Source organism: Euprymna scolopes, chromosome 44 (assembly GCF_053919585.1).
Source record: "Euprymna scolopes isolate OS-2025 chromosome 44, ASM5391958v1, whole genome shotgun sequence".
In the NCBI taxonomy this organism is placed as follows: Eukaryota; Metazoa; Mollusca; class Cephalopoda; order Sepiida; family Sepiolidae; genus Euprymna; species Euprymna scolopes.
The window spans coordinates 55581744-55603357 of record NC_136525.1 but is presented as its reverse complement, the minus strand read 5'-3'; the positions used below and the strand labels follow the sequence as shown (position 1 = coordinate 55603357).

Genomic DNA, 21614 nt, shown 5'->3' with positions numbered 1-21614 from the left:
AACTCTGAATCTCCTGACTGCATTCACTGCAATTATTACCTTCTGTGGTTGTCGTCTCACCATGTTTTGGCCTTCGGGATCGTGGCGCAGTTGATACAGAGGTTGAATCTCTACGGTTCCAGGTGAGAATTGTCTGAAGATAGCGGTTTCAATCCTAACCAAAGCCGGCCAGAGGCTTACTTAACCAAAACTTGGTGAGACGACAACAATTACAGAAGGCAGTAATTACAGTGAATGCAGTCAGAAGATTCAGAGTTCCTATCCGTCGCGGTTACCACCTGACGAAGGCCAGAGGAATAGTTGGCCGAAACATTGTGAAACAACTAGCAAAAGATGAGGATAATAATCTGCCATAAATAAAATACCTGAGTGCCGTTTTCACAAAGTAGATGACAGCAAAGAAGTAAAACGACGTATTGGAATGATTGCACTAACCAATATCTGGAAAGACATTTTACAACGCACAAAGAAACGACTCCTGCAAGCATTGGTATTCTCAATAGCAGCATATGGAGCAGAATGTTGGGTCTTGAAGAACGTTGACGAGGAAAATTGCTGCTTTTGAATTGGGGTGCTACCATAGACTTCTTTGTGTGAGCTGGGTGGACAAACGTATAAACAAATAGGTTCTGGAGAAGATTGAACCATGCCGAAGTCTGCGAGACAACATCAATGACAGGAAATTGTGATTTTTGGGATATGTGGCCAGAACAGACGGCCTAAGAAAAGATCTGCTCTTTGGTATAACTCTTGGCAAAAGAGGATGTGGAAGACCAAAAACAAGAATGTCAGACAACGTGAAGGACCTCGGACATTAGCATGACCGAGTTGCTCAGAATGGCACCGGACCTGAGTCAATGGCGACGATTCGTGAAGAGTGTCATGGGTGATCAGTAATTACTAGGGCTATGACAACAGCATATTCTTTTCATTGTTTTGACTCTCGAGTATATATCCGACACAGACACAATTAACCAACCGAGAACCACATCACTCTACATAAAAACATATAAGATATCAATGGATATATACCTGAGAATCAAAACAAGGAAAAGAATATGCTGTTGTCATAGCCCTAGTAATCACCCAAAAAAGTAGAATCTTATTTTTGAGGGTTCGAGATGATTTAGCCGAGAGTGTTGACAATTTTAGTCTTTTATTTGGTTTTTGGTCTTCAAATTAATGTAAATTATTAATTTTTAGGTAAAGAAACAAATAATTCAGAATTTTGTACCCTTAGCCCCGATGCTGTCACCCCCTCCCCCACAAATAAAAATATTTTATTGTATTTTTCGATTTATTTAATCTACAAAGACAATGCATCGAAAAATCATGTTTGCATCATTTGGATTCATCGTGTTATTCTCCCAACGTTTTGGTCGATGTATCCTCCGAGAACCACAACACTCTACATAAAAGCATGGAAGATATCAATGGATATATACCTGAGAATCAAAACAAGGAAAAGAATATGCTGTTGTCATAGCCCTATTAATGACCATTCTGTCAAAGAGAGAGAGGAGTTGGAAGGCATATGATCCAACTATAATGTATAGAATTCCAAAATATCTGACTTTATATTTTAAATTACTTTCAAATTTTTTGAGATGAAGATTCATATTATTTGGATTCTTCAGACTGAAACATGAAAATAACTTTTTATTTTAAAGTCTTATAACATTCAGAATGTCTCAAGCTTCTTATGAGATTAAAAAAAAAAAAAAAAAAAAAACAAAGAAAAAAAAAAAAAAAAAGAAAAAAAAAAGAAAAAAAAAGAAAAAAAAAAAAGAAAAAAAAAAAAAAACTAACTTTAAAATCCTCACATACTTACAACCCGATATATCATACAAGTATGCAGTTGGCAAACTATTAGATTGAATTCTCACACCTGCTGCTGACAGGTGTTTCATCGTATTTTTATTACAAAGATTGCTTGAGTGACGTTGACATGTTGAAATGCCAAAGGAAAAGACACAAGGATTAAAGAAAAAAAAAATAAAAGAAAAATAAAGAGATCACCTGACCAGGTGAGAAAACTTTTTTTTTTTTTTTTTTCAATCGGTCGTTAATCAATGAAATCAGTACAAATCCACCTGTCAGAAGCATAATATGCTTCTATCACCTGGCGGCTGGGACAATAATTAAAAAAAGAAATGATCAAACCTACCTTCCTCTATCACCTCAGTCTCCTTATAAACAACTATTACAACAAAACTTATTTCGGATTCTTCAAACTACTGTTCTTATCTTGAGAGTTATTTTCAAAACATTCTAGTGGTTTTGTGTTTTAATTGACAATGTCCGAATAAAATCGCAAGTTATTCAAAGTAATTTAATCCGAACCAAAATAAAAATGCAGAATCTATCACTTCTATTGTAGAAAAGGAACTGTGTGTGTGAATTCGTTCCCTATAGACTCAAAAACAGTTGAACCGATTTTTATGAAATTTCACACAACTGAATTTTATGTATCTGGCAGTGTTTTGTATCAAAATGTATTTGATAAGTATTGATAATCAGAAAAATCCAATGAAAGAAAGAACAGGCGATTTTGACCAAAGTTAACACCTTACACAGCCTTACATCACAAATGCATTTGATAAGTTTTATTACCACACAAGCAGAAAGGCCCAGCATATAAAATGAACAGTAATGTATTCAAAATGAATGTTTCTGTTTAGAGCACAATTGAAACATGATACTTGACTTTTACATTTTAAGCTTTAATTCAAGCCATTATATAAAAAAAATAATTTTATAAAATCAACAGTAGGTTCTTTACAGTGCAATGTAGACTACAATGTATTGCGGACTAAGTCATTATAGGGAGGCATGTGAAGCTTCCTCCCGGTGCACTGCAGTGGGTCCCCAACTTGAGCAGGTAATCAATCGATTTGATTGAAAAATGGGCGATTTTACTCATTTCAATGATAATAAAAATATGGAAGTGTGAAACATCAGTCGATCATGATTTAATTCCGGGCAACGTCAGGTCCCCCTGCTAGTTTGGGATAAAAGGCAGTATTTTTTTCGTTATGTAATTCTTTCTATTTTTACAGACAACGTAAAATATTCCCCCTGTAAAAATTCTTTTTTTTTTTTTATGTATAAGAAATAAAGATTATTTTTAGGGTAAGATTTTCTCAATTTTCGATACTTATCGGATGAATTTCTGTAAAAAAGCATATCTAAGAACACTGCCAGACATATAAATTAGCTTTGTGTAAAATTTGCAAAAGATAGGCTCAACCGTTTCGGAACCTATAAGGAAGGAACTCGCATACGCAAAGTAACTTTTATATAATACAGAGCTCTACGAACAAATTTAGCTTTAGTTGACCTTTCACAATTAAATACTGTTGTTTACTAGCCAAATAGAAAAGCTACTTGCCAAACCCACATGATTTTTGGAATATGAGATCATCGTTCCGTGACGAGTGCACACATCAGAGATTTTTCGGTATTTTTTTAAAAAATATGTTTAATTCTAAACACGCACCAAATTTTATGTTGCTACTTGAAAATATGAGTATTCAAATTTCTCCAGATGTTTTTTTTTTAAACAGCTTTTGTTTAAAAAAAAAAAAGAATATATTGTTCTATTAAACTTTCATTCCGTAAATAATTTAATTTTGCTCGTTTTAGTTAAACAAAAAAAAAAAAAAAAAAAAAAAAAAAGGGGGGGGCTGAAAAAACATTTTCCACTCAGCAATGAGCTTTGGAGGATCATAAAAAGCATAGTCACCAAAAGATAAACGTTTTATTATTTCTAGTAGCCGCTTAAAAAAAAATTACTTGCAAATGCGACTGTTTCACTCGCAACGTAAAGCTCTGCAACAGTAGAGATTAGTCTATTTAATTCACAGGAACATATGCATATTCGTCAATAGACAAATTTATCTTTAGTTGAACTTTGACAACCAAATATTTTCGTTTACTAGCCAAAAACCCATGATTTTTGGAATATGACATCTTAGTTCTGTGACGAGTATGTACATCATAAAGATTTTTCTGAATATTTTTTTTAAATATGCGTAATTCTAAATATACAACAAATTTTATGTTGATACTTGAAGGTATAAACATTCTAATTTCTTCAGATATTTTTTTTAAACAGCCTTCGTTAAAAAAAAAAGAAAAAGAAAAGGTATATTGTTCTATTAAACTTTTATTTAAATAATTTAACTTTGTTCGTTTTATAAAAAAAAAAAAAAGTTGAAAAGATATTTTTCACTCAGTATAGACCATTGGGAGATTGTCAGTGAAAGAAATGTAATCGCCAAAAGATAAGCGTTCCATCATTTCTAGTCGACACTTTGAAAAATCACTCGCAAATGTGACTGTTTCACTCACAATGTAGAGCCCTGATATGGTGCAATGGATAAAGTGCTATATATAATCAGTTCTAAGTGACAATAATTAGTTGGCAAAGTTTTACACAACTGTTGAGAGAATGCAAAAGCAAACTAAGAATAAAACAAAGAAAATAATTACCTTCACTCATTTTGTATTGGTGGATAATCAAAAGAATAAACACAAGGCAATACCAAATCAAGGACTGGCAACCATGCAGTTAAAATCTCTGATTGGCGTCGGAAATTTGGTATCCTAAAGTAAAAAAAACAAAAACAGGCAATTATTAAAAAGAAAAACATGTTTGTGAAAAAATTTATTAACATCTTGTAATTATTAATTATATCACAAGGTGATATTTGGCATAATCATACCGACAAGCTGGTTCCAGTTAGATTTTTTTTTTGTTTTGTTTAATGAGTGTACGATAGTTAATGGGACAATATAGTAATCGTTAGTAGTTGAAATTTGGTAAATTCGATTACTTAAGGAGAACGGCTCATCAAGAACTTGTTTACGTTGAACTTGAAAATGACTATATTGTAGCCAGCTGGAAAGCAGGCAAACGGAACAGAGTTCCACAGGCATGCAGTTCTAAGAAAGAAGCTTTGTTCGTGGAATCTACATTTAGGCTTAGGTACAGATAAAAAGTAGGGGAAATTATTGATATTGGTTTCAGTTAGACGAGTGTTTTTTTTGTGAAAGTTTGGCAAGGGGGTATCTTAGATTGGAGCTCAGACAAGCACTTTCCACACCAAAGTTAAGCAAAATTGAGCCTGGTTAAAATGGGTGTATTCTCCGCTTATCTCAGCATTGTTTCCAGTCATCTTGGACCTCTTCTTGCCACTGGACTCAAGCAATGCCGATTCAGTTGGAGATTGCCTCACAATTACTCGCCTAACTACCCTTACAGGGGGTATCCATTATCTCTTGAGACTGAACGGAGGTATCGATCGATCAACTCAAGGCAATCATGTTTTCAATATTTTTGAGATGAGGATCGGATTTAGATTACTCAAACTATTGTTCTCATCGTGAGTTTTATTTATATTTTCTAGGTTACGGTCATATTTGGTGCGGCTCTTACAACATCTACTTACTGCGAGGACGTCCGCAAAGTGGGTACCCGAGCGTACAGCAAAGTCCCTCGTGAAGTGCAGATATCTTTGCTAGTTAATAGATAATCCTGTTTAGAGTTAATAGTGCATCAATAGTTATTAAGTTGATTCTTAGGGTCATTTTGTTTTATTAAAACGGATTTGGAGCCGGCAAATCTTCAAAGATTAAGCCACCAATCCAAGTAGCAGAAACCATCATGATTACAAATGCCTAAATATCGTGTAAGCTGATTAATTACAAGTGTTTCTATCGTGTAAGAACCTAAAGGGTGCGCATTTGAAGTGGGTGGGAGAAGGAATGATCAAAGGAAACGGGGGAGGGGTAGTGAGTGGTGGTGTGATGGGGGGGTAATTAAAAAGGTTGGAAAAACAAGCTGGGATCAATAGAAGGAAAATGTCAAAAAGAAGGATGATCAGAGAGAGTAGGGGACATGATGAGGAGTGATCGAAGAAGAGGGGGGGGGATGATCAACCAATAATGCACGGATCAATAAGAGGTGATCAATTAGGAAGGGGAGTTAACCCTTTAAGCAAAACAAATTTCATTAATACAGAATTTTTTTTTTTTTTTTCTACAACAAATCTTTATTTACTAGCATTGTAACCCGGAATTCATGTTAAAATTTCTTTTGTAAATATTTCTATATTCTATTACAGTAGAAAAATGTGAATATGAAAAGTAACATGGTTAAGCTTAAACATAGAAAAGTAAAGGACAAGATATTCTAGTAAGAAAATATAATAAATTTATAGCTTAAAATATTGCAGCATTAAGAACTGATTATATAATGTTAAATTGAATTTAAAAAAAAAAAAAAAAATTTAATGCTGCAATATTTTAAGTTATAAATTATATTTTTTACTAGAATATATCTTGTCCTTTTCTTTTTCAGTTTTAACAACTAGTCCTTTGCTTTTCCATGTTTAAGCTTAACCATATTACTTTTCATGCACACATTTTTCTATTGTAATCCATGATTTTTCCAGGCTTCCAATGAATTCACTTTTTCTTTGTTTACTTTTAAACATAAGATGCACATATTACAAATGTGTATGTTACACTCTTCTGTTTCAATAAAATCCCCCAATTATCTCCCTTTCATTCTCTCTGTATCACTTGTTACTTCTCTTTTTGCAACAGCAATGAATTAGTAGCAACACTAGTCACTGAAGCGACGTGGTTGCTATGGAAACCAGTCATAAAAAACGTTGCTCACCGTATGTCTTTTTACGATTTTGAACACCACTAAATTTATCATAACTTTTGTTTTACTGAAGGAAAATTGAACATTTTTGTTTTCACAATATAGCTGAGTAGTTGATCTATAAACTGTATTAATTGTTTGAAATTTGGTCAAAAAAATGAGTGAGCGGTGAAGCTTTAAAGCAGTTCTAAATGCCTAAAACTGCCACTTAACCATATATTCAAACACTACGGCGTTTTAATGATAAACTTATGAGCACACAATTTTTACTTTGTTTTTTTCTTTTTGTATGTTTGGAATCTAAATTAAAAGTGTACCTGGTTTTGATTTAATAAGTTCAAAGCAAGAAAGAAAAGAAAAAAAAGAAAAGAAAAAAAAGAAAAGAAAAAAAGAAAAGAAAAAAAGAAAAGAAAAAAAAAAGAAAAAAAAAGAAAAAAAAATGAAAAGAAAAAAAAGAAAACAAGACGTAACAAAGAACGAATATGCCAATAATCCAGGAGCATCTAAATTACAAAGAAACCATTAGTTTTATTTATAAAGTATGAGAAAATGTCAGTGATAATTGAATCATAAAAAAAATTAAGAATAATACCATGATTGATTTTTCTTTTAAGGTGGCTATTCAATAATTTCTACATATTAGAAAACTATTAGAGCATATTAATTTTATGACAATTGGTAAAAAAGAACCCATATTTTCAAGTCAATAAAATATGCCTACATTTATATATATAGTGTCCTGGCAGGCTAACTTTAGTGTTGCTGCTTTGGGATGAATTTTGCTTAGAGTTTTTCTTTTTTGCTTGGTTGTCTCCCCTGTGGCCTTGCCAGGCCACTAATATAACCTTACTTCAAACTGACTTTAATTTTTTTCTAAAGCAATGACGGTTCTTGTCCAGAATTTCAGCGTATATTAAAAATAAAAAATAAAGAAAAATCTGTGTGATGTACATATCGATGACGGAAAAAAAATATCATATACCAAAAATCACATAAATTGATCAAGTAGTTTTACTTTTAAAGAAAATCATGTTTAAATAACTAATGTGAATTTGTAAGCAATATAATATAAATCTAGTATGAATTATTGTTGAGTTATCTCCTTTTTTTAAAGATTTTTTTTCTTAACAGATAACAAGACTGCCACTTGCAATTTGATTTTCTTTAAAAATAAAACTACTTGATCAATTTATGTAATAGCTGTAATATATTTTTGCATTTCGGAATGCAACAATGTGGCTACGATATTGGATGACATTTATACTCTGAACCCACCAGGAAGATGTTCAAACATTACTGGACCATGTGGACTCTATCTGGCCATCCATACAATTCATGATGGATAAAAAACATAAATTATCGTTCCTAGATGTGCTGATAATTTGCGCTGGTATTGAAAGTCAACTTTCACTGGACATACCTAAACTTCAACTCCTACCATCCACATAATGTAAAGAAAGGAATCGTCCGTTGCCTACAACAGCAATATGTAGTAAAAGCAATGCATATCAAGAGGAGATGAAGTTTAAGAGAAACCTCCCATCTATTCAGAGAGCATGATATCAGCTCTACAAAATCTGGACCAAACATCAAACACCACCCGACATCTCACCACAGTTTGTATACCATACATTAAGGGTTTGTCAGAAAAAATTTAAAGAATATGTAATCCATTGAAAAAAAAGTTTGTGAGAGTCAAGCCCATTACAGAAAAAAATCATGACTAAGAACTGTGTGTATGAGACTCCACGTAAAGAGATTTAAAAGTCGGGTATGGTTGACCATATATGAAAGGAGACCATCTATCCTTATGGGATCAAGTAAAAATTATAGACAGAGAGGAACTGTGAAGAGTAAGACGACTCAGAGAAGCAGCACTATGTTAGGTGACGATCAATTAGTAGACCTAGTATAAAATTTAACACAATATGGAAACTTATATATATATATATATATATGTGTGTGTGTGTGTGTGTGTATAGCAAGAGGTTTAAGGCTCCTAAAATTCATACCAAAATTGTCTGCAAGGCTCTGTGGCACAATAGAGTACTTGAAAAAAATCAGCAGTAAAAGTGACATTTTTCTGAATGTTGGAGATTCAATCCTCAGTGTAGGCGACCGTAAGTACAAAAGTTAATTACTTAGACCCTCTATCCAATCATAGTTGCCGGAACGAGAGCATGCTACTCCCGCGATTAAAAAAAGAAAAAAGGAGGAGTGAGAGTTCCGTTTGAAATTTTGTGCAGATTCTGAGTTCAACAAGATACACCTGAAGAAGATCGTAGATTTCATCGACCGAAATGTTGTAAAGGCAATGCTTGAGATGAAACAGTAGGCCAAATAATATGAATAGTTGTTTCGTCACAGGTACTTTTAGCATACAATTTTTCTTCTTCTTCTATATATATATATATATATATAAAAGGCAAATGCGTACGCACATTTTTTGTATGTTTTGAAAAGGCTTTTTTCGCCGACGCCCCCCCCGGGGGGGGGTACTATAGCTTAGAACTGTTTATATAGCCCCTAGATCATAATATGCACGATTTGGAAACGCGTGTCGGGTGTAGATTTATTTACATCAACTTTTATAAAAATCGTGCTATTTCACTGTGTCGTCTATTTATACTAACTAAAAAGCAGGACAAACAAAGTGAAACTAAATTCAAATGGTGCGTGGTCTCGACTTTCGCGCCGGAACGTCAAAAAACCAAATCAGCTTTAGATCAATGCGGTTGAACCCTTATATCAGACAATTGCTTTCATATGGACACCACTATTTTTTATGGGGAGCTGGTTTTCAACCCAACATGTTGGGAAACTAAACCAAAACAAACTTAACTGTGGGATTGATATTTGACCTAATTCACTTTTTAGTTAATTCATAACATTTTTTTTTCTGCTTTCGCCTCAAGTATTCGAGTTCAAATCTCCCCTCCCTCAAACTTTTTTTTGGTTTTTCAAACACCCGGGTACCGGCGGACCATTAAAAAAAATTTTTTTTTTTAGAAGTTTTAACATTGTTTGTTTTTATAATATTTCGTAAATTTTTAGATTAGGTCCACCTCTACAATTTTCTTGTAAATGACGACTCCAATAGGTTTTCGACTATGCTGAATACGGAAATCGCATTGAAATTTTGCAGAAACAAGTAGTTATCGAGATATAAAAAGTTGTATTATGCATTGTATTCTTTGGCAGCCGTCTGTATTACGTGCGTGCGCCATAAACAAATCTACACGCTAACAAAGATGGCCACCAAAGAATACAATGCATAAAACAACTTTTTATATCTCGATAACTACTTCTTTCTGCAAAATTTCAATGCGATTTCCGTATTCAGCATAGTCGAAAACCTATAAGAGTCGTCATTTACAAGAAAATTGTAGAGGTGGACCTAATCTAAAAAAAAAAAAAAAATAACTAATATTTAAACAGGGTTATTACTTCGCTTTGTAATCATTTACCCCCCCCACACACACACACGCCTCTAAAAACCCGGGCAACGCCGGGTACCCCCGCTAGTCTATATTATAAATCTCACCTGTCTGTTTAAATGTATGTATGTATGTCTAAAACTTTCGACAGAGGCAACAAATTTTCACGAGATTGATATAATTTTTAAGCTCGAACCTTCGGACGACAAATATCGAAAAATTAGCTAAAAACATTTATTCCTTCACCCTCAATCGGGCACTTTTCTACAGGGAGGGAGGGGGTCGCTTTTTTGCCGATTTTTTCGAAAGTCATCCTCTCTTTTCGATTGACTAGCCTTTATTTAAACCTACGTCACTTCTGGTTTGGTGATGGGCACAACAGCAAAGATGTCACGTTTGTTTTGTTTTTGTTTTTTCACGTTCTTTTTTTTTCTTCGCAGTATGGGTTAGAGCCTACCTGCCTACTAGCACTTTTATTTTTTTTGCTCAACACATAATTACAAACACCCGGGCAACGCCGAGCACCCAGGCTAGTTTTTAATAAAGGGGGAACTAGACGAGAACCGCAATGATTTTTATGGAGCCAGATTCTATTTTAACTTTTCCAACTCCAACAGATAATTTTTAAATATCTAACACAAAGTTTGTATTTTAAGTTCTTAAAATTGAAAAAAAAATTTTTTTTTTTTTTAAACAGGGAAGTATCCACTTATCAAGGACAAAAGGCCACTCGAGGATAATGATTAATGAATGCAAGGTGGTAGTTTAGTAATCGTTAATGGCGTAGATTGAGTCGAATTTGGATTATTTAAGGACTTGTTTACATTGGACTTGAAGGTCACTATATTGTAATCGGCTGGGAAGCAGGCCAATCTTCCACATTACGACTGTTTGTTGATTGTTTAGAAATTTTTTAAAAAATCCGACTCAGATTCGTAACATTCTTATGAGTACGACTTACTCTCTAACCCAGCTAAATGGTAAAAATAATGTAAGCCATTCTCCCCTCTTTTTTCTTTTCAAACAAACGTTTGTAAACAAAATTTTAAGGTTAAAAAAAACAGATTGTATTCAATTTAACATTCTCCCTGTTAAAAACTAAAAAAAAAATCCATTCAAAATTAATTTTACCATCTGAAAAATGTTGAGTTTGATCAATAATTTTACAAAGATTGTGGTTGGGGAGGAATTTCTTGAGAGAGAGAGAGAGAGAGAGAGAGTGTGTGTGTGTGTGTAAGGGAGAATGGCGGTCGTGGTCGCATACGTTTGCCCTCAAAAACCAATAAATATTGACAGATTTCAAATGAACCCAACTGAAAACTAGCACAGTAATAAGATATTTTAGCTTTTCAAAACCAATCTTAAGACTCGAAAAAGGAAAGGAGAAAAAAATAATAAAAGGATATTGCTTAATCGATACAATTCCAAAGTATTGAAAAAAAAAAAAAAATAAATAAATAAAATAACCCAACAAAAATTTTAGGCGTGTATGTGTGTGGGGGAGAAGGTAAGGAATGCATTGCATATGTCCGAAAGAGAAAGAAAGAGGGGGATTAAAAAGAGAGAGAGAGGGGGGGAAGGGGCGGGATAAAAAAAAAAAAAAAAAATTAGAGGTGGGGAAAGAAGATGTATTGTATAGGTCCCGGATAGTATAAATTAAAGAACGGGAAGGGGGTAAAAAAAAAAAAAAAAAAAAAAAAAAAAAATTACCCCCCCTTCCCTTCCATTTTTTTTTTTTTTAATGGGGAGGGGTTTGAGAAAGATGCATTTCATACGTGCAAGAGAGGAGGAAGAAAAGGGGATGATGAAAGAAAAAAAATGGCAGGTCGAAGAAAAGAAAATCAATTGCATACATTAAAAGAACAATCGTTTTAAAATGGAAAAGATCAATTATTGAAAACCATTTGGACCTTTTTTTTTTTTAATCATTTTCTATCAACGTTTGCTTATTTTTATTATCTTTTTTATTTTTATAATCATTTTTATTTATTTCCACCATCTCCCCCCTCTATCCCACATTCCATTGTCACTTAAGCTGTTGTTGAGAAATTAATGTTTTAAAGAACACTAGCGGGAGGGGGGTACAGCGTTGCCCAGGTGTTTGTAGGTGTGTGGAAAAAAAAAAAGAAAAAGAAAAAGTGGTAGTAGGCAGGCAGGCTTGAACCTGTGCCGCGGAAAAGGAAAGTGAAAAAAAAACCTGATATCTTACCGCTACCCTATGACGCGACAGGAAGTGAAAAGCATTTAGCGATGTCAATCAAAAAGTTGACTTGAAGAAATGTATAGTTATGTTTGGCTGGAAGCCAGTTACGCTTTTATTTCCTCACGATGTTTGGGGGAAAACCAGCTCCCCCCCAAAAAAAAGGGGAGCTCTGATAGTGCCTTAATGAATAGCAATTGTCTGATATGAAGAATTTCCCCCATTTTGATCAAAGCTGATTGACATACCGGCCAGGAAGGCTGAGGCGGTATTGGATTTTTTTTTTACATGGTAGTCACCACTTATCAAGGCCAAGAAGCCACTCGGGGATAAGGGTTATTACGTGTACAGTAATCAATGGGATAATATCGTTAGTAATGGAGATTTGATAAAGTGTCTTACTTAAGGGGGCGGTTTATCATGAATTTGTTTATGTTGGACTTGAAGACATCCAAGTTGCAGTCAAGTGGGAAACAGGCAGACGGAAGAGAGTTCCACAGGTGTGCACTTCGAAGAAAGAAGCTTTGTTCATGGAATCTACGTTTTTTTTTTATTAGTTTTGCTTTATTTATATGAGAAACACAAACAAACACTGAAGGCTAGTCAATCGAAAAGAGGGGATGACTTAAAGGGAGAAATATAACATCCGTCTTCGAATCCGAGATATTATAATCTAGGGAGTATTAGGAAAGTTCTCCATAAACGTAACTAATGCAAGAAGGCCGACGAAAAAGTCTTTTATGGACATACAAAAACGTGCGCGGCCGTTTTGCCTTTAGCCCTCAATGTTCTATATCTTGCAAACGCATTGTACGAAAATCATACTTGTATTTCCAATCTGCCTGACAATACTTGAAATGATAACCTTTTGTTTAAATCTATTTTGAAACACGAGGAGTGTTCAATAAGTAATGTTCCTGATCCACTTCCAGCTGTCTGATCTAGCTGAAATTTTGCATGTGCAATGATTTATACCTCTATGGGTTATATGGCAAATTACCCCTCTGAACTTTATTGTGGTTTCTGATTTACAGGTGTTTGAACGGAGTCAGGTGTCAAATGGAGCCTGTTGAGTGTCGCGCAGTGATCCAACTTTTGTATTTGAAAGGATGCATACCACAAAAATAAAAGAAACATATAGTAACGATGCCCATCATATGACTTCGTCAAACAGTGGCATTGTGAATTCAAACATGGCCGACAATTTGTGGAAACAGCTCTTAGACTGACCCCCCCCCCTCCGACGCCAGTTAATCGATGAGACATCTGTCAGCCAATTTGAGGTTGCCATTTTCGAAGATCAATGTGTGATTATTCGCCAAATAACTCGAGATTAGCACAGGGTCTGTGGGAACTATCAATCATGACGATTTGCATTATTATTACCAATTTTGACCTCTTAGCAGCCCTTTTTCCGGATGAAAAACCAATTAAAAAGTTCCTTACATGTCCGAATAACCTATATACCAAATTTCAAGTCTGTAGATCTAATATTCGTTGAGTATATAGGTTGAGAGTTGACCTCACACACATTCTCACTTTTATAGATGCATAGATTAAGAGAAGCTATCAAAATCAAGAGGCAACGCAAAATTAACAGGAGTATCCTTCTCCGGCCAGATAACACTTTGGTTCACAATGCGCATGTTGCCAGATCAGAAGCATGGGCGTGTGGTTATGTAATCCTGCTAACCTTGTACCTTCTGACTTCACCTCTTCCCAGTTGTTTGTTGTTTTGGACGATTATATTTATAGCCAAGGATGACAGGAACAAACCAATCAGATACGAGAATTTCTGCATAAAATATATTGAATTTATTTCAATTTTTCAATCATAGTTTTTCGTCTTGACATGAGAAGGGAACTACGCCCTTCAGATCCCAACTGGATTAATTCTGGAATTCTTTTGACTGGATTAATGCTGAACCAATTACATTTATTCGTATTATTATTTATTGGACTACTGTTCTCATCTTGAGCGTGATTTTCACAATGTTTCGGTCGATGTAACCTCCGACCTTCTTTAGGTGTTTCTTGCCGAACTCTGGAATGTTTCTGTCAAACTCGGGAATTTGGACAGAATTTTGAGCGGAACCCTTTATTTACTTTTATATATATGGAAACTCCGGGGGGGGGGGGTTAAAAAGAAAAAAAAGTAAGTATGAAGATCGAACCCGAACCCTTGAGGCAAAGTTGTAAATTAAAGTGTGAAAAAAAAAAAAGTGCGACGTTAACCATTACCCCACTGCGAGATGCTAACGGAAACACGTTTGAATTTATTTAATTACTTGGATTTGGCAGGTGCCCGTTTTAATGAGTTAATGAGGTCAAGTTTGACTGCAGGATTTTTATTTTCCCGAGATGTTATAGGAAAAAGACTAACCCACATGCGGCGAACGACAAATGTTGAATATCTATCTTCCCGAAATCGAGCAAATTAAATAGACAAGCGAGCTTCGTTGTTAACTGTGAGACATTACGATTTATATGTGATATAAAAAGTTTTAAAAAGTTGTGAAGCGACCGACCGCTTCTCTGAAAGAAGCCTTTTGTAGACATACAGAAAAAGCGAATACACATACATACATTTTCGCTTTTATATTTATAGATATATACACTAGGGGGGGGGGGCATTGCCTGGGTGTTTGTAGGGGCCAGGTGTCCCGAGTGTTTGTTTAAAAAAAACGAAGCCTTGACACGCAGTTGGAAAATAATAAAGTGTGAAAAAAAAAAACAAAAAAAAAAACGTGCGACGTCTAACGACAAGTGCCCGTTTTTGATGAGTTAATGACGTCAACTTTGAATGCGGGACAGTGTTTTATTTACCGCGAGTTTGTTCGTTCCTTTTTTTTTTTATACGAAAAAGCTTAATGCACATGTGACGATCGAAAATTGTTGAATATTTATCTTTTGAAAGTCGGGAAAATTAAATAGACAGGCGACCCCGGTTGTTAACTCATAAATATTATCATTTAGGCGCGATATAAAAAGTTTTGAGAAGTTGTGAGGCGACCGACCGGTTCTCGGAAAAAACAACCTTTCTTGGACATACACGAAAATGCACACACACATACAAACATTTTCATTTTTATAGATATAGATCAGAGGATTCATAACAAATTGAGGAAAATTTTTGTCAAACGCAAAGTTACATCCCATATCAGGTGGGACCATTCTATTAATAAACTATTTAGTAAATCGCAAATGTATTTTTTGGTCGCTCACATTGAGGATTGAACCTTCAACCTTCAGGAGAAGGTCACTTTTACAATTGATTTTTCCCAGTATTCTAACAACAGGTCCTTGCGGACGATTCTAGTACGAATTTTAGAAGCCTTAAACCTATTTTTATCTCTAGTTGTAAATATTACTAATTATTATATATTAATGTATATCTATTTCTATACTTATTACTTGTATATATTAAATGTTTTTACTTATTACTTGTATATATTATCTATTGTTTTTAATTATTGGTTCCCATATATTAAATTCTATACTAGCAGTTGGTTATTCCCCAACATTTGTGCTGCTTCTTTCAGTTGTCTTACTCTTCACTGTTCCTCTCATTCTATAATTTTTACTTTGTCCCATAATGGTAAATTTTTCCCTTTTCTTTCCAGATATGGTCAGCTATACCTGACTTTTAAGTCTCTCCACGTACTACGGCTTTTCGATGTACTTCTAACTGTACTTTCAATGGACGACACCACGTTTCACCTTTATATAGTTTTCGACATTTATTTCATATACACAGTTCGACAAGATACACCTGAAGAAGGTCAGAGGATACATCGACCGAAATGTTGTGAAAATCCCACTCAAGATGAGAACAGTAGTCCGGTAAATAATAATGCGTATAACCCATCCTCATCTAAAAAATTCAGAAACGTCAATTACATTCAATATTCGCAATTGTATTATTTTGTTTTTTCTATGATAGTCATTTCTTTTGCTATCTATTGGGGGGGGGGGTTATATTACACGTATAGCTCTACACTTTAAATTGTACACGCTTCAAACACAGACGATATACAAATTAGTATTAGTAAAGAAAACTTCTTAGCTTAGAGCCAGACTCCAAAAAATTTCAAATACATTTTCAGTATTTGAGAGTCCTGGTGTTCAACCGTCCCTAGCATATGTCCATGTAGTAACCCGTAAAACAAGTTGGCTGCATCAAATGTTTGTTTGTCTGTTTTTTTTTTTTCTCCTTGTTTGAAAACTAATTGCCATCTCCGGCATTGTCCGAGGAAAGAAATATCCGATCGTCCCAAGATAATATTCCACTGCTGATGGTAATCTTGAACAGTCAGAATAATCAATTTCTTCAGTCATTGGCCTGCCGAATGTCAGGCGTATTTTCAGCCGTAGACTTCCACCTTCCAAGCATCTATTAGATGCTGGCATTACAATTCCAAATAATGATGCTGCTTAGTAGATTGGTCCCACTTGGTATGGGATGCAACATTGTGTTGAACAAAAATTATTCTCAATTTGTTATGAATCTTCTAATAATATATAAAGTAAAGTAAGTCTATTGTTTTTTGTTTTGTTTTTGTTATTTTTTGACACTGGAGTAATCAGTAGGGCTATGACAAGAGAAAATTTTTTAAATTATTTTGATTCTCGAGTATATATCAGTTAATATCTTATGTTTTTAGATTTAGAGTGATGTGGTTCTCGATTGATTAACTGTGTCGAATATATACTCAAGAGTCAAAACAATGTTAAGAATATTCTTTTGTCGAAGCCCTAGTCATCACTTATCAAGGCCTGAAGGTCACTTGAGGATAAGGGTTACTGAATGTAAGGTGATACTGTAGTAATTGTTAATGGTGTGAGAATTTTTTTTTTTACATGAGAGTCACCATTTATAAGGCCTGGAAGCCACTCGGGGATAAGGGTTATTGCGTGTACAGTAGTCAATGAGATAATATAGTAATCATTAATAATGGAGATTTGATAAAGTATTTTACTTAAGGGGGCGGTTTATCAGGAATTTGTTTATGTTGGACTTGAAGACATCCAAGTTGTAGTCAGGTGGGAAACAGGCAAACGGAAGACAGTTCCACAGGCGTGCACTTCTAAGAAAGAAGCTTTGTTCATGGAATCTATGTTTTGATTTAAGCACAGATAAAGAATGGGGGAAATTATTGACAGTGGTTTCAGCTAGACGGGTGTTTTTCGTTAAAGACTGGCGAAGGGGGACCGGAGATTGGAGCTCAGATGAGCACTTGCCATGGAAACAATCATAAAACAAAGACAGGCTCGCAAAAGGGAAGAGAAAAGGGCATCCCCCACTAAGCCACAAAGTCTATTTTGTACTCTGTCAAGGCAGGATAGGCTGTTTTTAGCAGCTCCTGCCCAGATGTGGCAGCAGTATTCCATCCTTGGACGTACTTGACTTTTATATAGATAGATTGTATTAGCAGTGAGATATCTTCTGGGGCAGTAGAAGGATCCTACCATTTTTCCAGTGACCTTGGTAACAGACTTGATGTACATGTTCCATTTCAGGCCAGAAGTAAAGGTCAATCCCAGAAGATTATCAAAACATATAGCCTCCCCTAGACGAGGGCCATCCATTTCAATTGATGCCAGATGGGGATCAGAGCATTGATAATGTAAAAACAAGAGTTTGGTTTTAGATGCATTAAAAATAACCAGCCACCTCTTCCCCCAATGTATCACGCGCTCAAGATCAGAGAGAACTTTGTCATTCACGGCCTTAGATATGTTGCCATAGATGGTCGTGTCATCAGCATAGATGTCAACGAATGATTGAAGTATGTATTTTGGGAGATCATTGATGTAGATCAGGAAGAGAGTTGGGCCCAGCATGGACCCCTGAGGGACTCCAGCATTAATACTGTGGGCCTCTGATTTCTGCCCATCAACTACTACTCTTATGAACCTATCAGAAATTATTTAATGATTGAGAAAACATTTCCAGTTATACCGTAGCTGGAAATCTTGTGAAGTAAGCCCTTAGTCCATACCTTATCGAAGGCCTTTGATATGTCAAGAGCAATTGCCCTAGAAAGGAAACCTTTGTCGAGAGATTCACTAATCCTATGAGATATAACTGTTAGCACATCTGCTGCAGATCTACCAGAAAGGAAACCATATTGCATATCACTAAGAAGGTTATTTTTGCTGAGGTGGTTGACTACTTCTTTATTTAATATGGATTCCAGCAACTTACTCTTGACACTCAGGAGACTTATTGGTTTATACTGAGAGGGAGATGACTTATCACCTGAATTCTTAAATACAGGGGCATACTGATGAGGTTTTCCAGAGTGTTGGGAAGCCCTTTTCCTTAAGGTAACGCTTAAACAGTTTTGTAAGTATGGGGGCAAGTTCTGGTTGAAGCTTTTTCAACACTACAATTGGAATGCCGTCAGGGCCAGTTGCTTTACTGGAATCAAGGTTCTAGATTAGTTTGGCGACCTCATGCACAGATATTTGTATGTTGCATAGTGTGTTGTCTGTTATAGGAGAAAATACGGGGAGTTGATGGCCTTCGTCGCATAGGGTAGAATTAACTGCAACGTTCTTGGCAAATAGTTTAGCCTTGTCTGATGCTGACTAGAATAACCTCGGGTCCATTGATGATGGTTGGGATAGAACACACGTTTCTGTTCAGGATCCTGTTTGCTATTTGCCAAAACTGGTGGGAACCAAACCGCTGCTCGGCTACTTTTGATTTAACAGATTGAGCATATAGCTCTCTTGCATTTTTTATTATTCTTTTACAGTGGTTACTGACAGTCCTGAAAGCAGCTTTAGTCTCAGTGCATCTATTACGTTGGTAGCTATAGAAAAAGTGATTTCTGTGCGCGATGGCAGCAGCACATTCTGGGGAGAACCATGGCTGGCTGTTAGGTTTTTGTTGGAATTTTTTGGATGGTATGAATCGGTTTATGCCTACAATTAACCATTCGGTCAGATCTGATACTATACAGGACACATCCAGTTGAGTAGAATTTGATTATTTAATGGGACGGTACAACAAAAACTTGTTTACCTTGGACTTGAAGGCTCCTATGTTATAGTCATCTGAGAAGCAGCGATAGATTCTTACAAAATCAATATGTGATTCTAGTTAGTCAGTTTTCTTGTGGATTTGCGAGCATGTTGTTAATAAAATATTCAATTTAATTTCTTCCAAAAAATACTTTGTCTGGGTGGGAATTATTTTAAAATGGTCACCATTATAAAAAAAAAATGAGAAGTATGATTTTAATTTTCATTTTTGTATGATGGTTGCCATTTTAAAATAATTCCCACCCAGACAAAGTATTTTTTGGACGAAATTAAATTGAATTACATTTTATTAAAAAAAACACAAAAACTGACTACCAAAAATTGCATATTGATCTTGTAAGAATCTATCGCTACAATATATGTACACTAGCAGGGAGACCCGACATTGCCTGGGATTGAATGATGATCAACGAATGTTTCACACTCCCACATTTTTATTGTCATTGAAATCGGTGAAATCATCCATTTTTCAACCACATAAATTGATTGCCTGCTCTAGTTGGGGACCCATTGTTGTGCACCTGGAGAAACCTTATATTCAACACAGTTAGACATAGTTAATCAACCGAGAACCACATAACTCTAAATGAAAACATACAAGTTATTAATGGATACACACTAGAAAGTCAAAACAATGAAAAGAATATTCTGTTGTCATAGCCCTAGTAATAACATTTATTTATAATAAACACACACGCATACACACACACACTTATCCAAAAGTAGATACACGCATATACCTTCAAATTACATTATATTAAAAAAAAAAAAGTGGGAGGGGGGCAGGGGAATTTGTGTAATCTTATCAAAAATCCCTTGCTTTTCACATTGGAACTTGGAGACACCTGACCTGATGAACCGCAAAAACTGGAGAATGAGTTTGAAAATGCCTGTCTGCTGAATGCATGTATGTGCATGTGTATGTGTGTACAAGTTCTTGTTTTCTACGTAAGATTTAAGATAGAATTAGTTAAAGTACATTTTAAATTGAAAATAGGGAGAGAGAAGAAGATTTTATTCAATCTTGAATCGAAATAGAATCCTTCCTTTATGGAAAAGTAAAAAAAAAAAAAAAATTTCTTTTAATTTATTATAAATTGATTTGAATGAGAGGAGGGGTGGAGGAGCTACAAGATATTTTTAATGGATAGCTTCTCACACTAACGGATGTCAATGGATCATAGCTGCATAATTTCCAATGGCTGCTTCCTTTCACCTACCACATGCAGCGTTGTACTGTTGATGATTCAGAATCAGGATTAAACAGTTCAGAACCCTCAAAAATTTTATACGCCTTGCCTGTTTCTTTAGTTGCTTTGCAAATGATGAACAATGCTCATCCCGCCACGATATCCTCCTAGATGGTGAGCAAGTGGTGCCTGTCCTGACACGGTAACCTCGTAGACGGCGAGCAGGTGGTGCCCATCCCGACACGGTAACCTCCTAGATAGTGAACGATGACCATCCCAACACAGTAACCTCCTAGATGGCAAGTGGTGCCCATCGAGACATTGAATTCTCCCAGATGGTGACCAGTGCTTGCCTCAACATTGAAACCTCCTAGATGGCGAGCAGTGCCTGTCTTGACACTGAAACCTCCTAGATGGCGAGCAGTGCCTGTCTTGACACTGAACCCTCCTAGATAGCAAGCAGTGCATGTCTCAGCAATGAACCCTCCTAGATGGCAAGTTGTGTCCGTCTCGACAATGAACCCTCCTAGATAGCAAGCAGTGCACCTCAGCAATGAACCCTCCTAGATAGCAAGCAGTGCACGTCTCAGCAATGAACCCTCCTAGATAGCAAGCAGTGCACGTCTCAGCAATGAACCCTCCTAGATAGCAAGCATTGCACGTCTCAACAATGAACCCTCCTAGATGGCAAGTCGTGTCCGTCTCGACATAGATGAAAGTAACTGCAAGTTACAAAAGAAACAGAAAATAATGTAAACAACAAACGCTGACTAAAATAGTCACAGGTAGCCAACTAATTTATAAAATATTAAATTGAAAGCCGATAAGCCCTTTCTTTTTCAAGACGGGAATTTTCACAACTTTGTTTATGATGGGCAATGTTTAAATGATACACACCTGATGGGTGCGTTGTCAAAATGTAAAACTCAGGTTCCTAAAATTTTCAGCAAATCAGTTACTTCAACTCCAACGACATCGCCACAAACATGCCGGTTAACCTTTCTAGGTAATACATACAGTCCTTATTTGTCTTTTACTTGGTTCGGCTATCACCATGG

The 21614-nt window shown here is 35.5% G+C and overlaps 1 protein-coding gene across 2 annotated transcripts in view; it reads right to left on the bottom strand.

Moving 5' to 3' along the window:
- Positions 1–21614, bottom strand: part of LOC145268854 (ATP-dependent RNA helicase A-like) — a 250342-nt gene that overhangs the window by 149262 nt on the left and 79466 nt on the right. For both annotated transcript variants that reach the window (XM_080124531.1, XM_080124532.1), the window contains exon 2: positions 4495–4608. In XM_080124531.1, the coding sequence (XP_079980657.1) occupies positions 4495–4504 (10 nt within the window). In that variant the 5' untranslated portion in view covers positions 4505–4608. The remainder of the gene's footprint in view (positions 1–4494; positions 4609–21614) is intronic.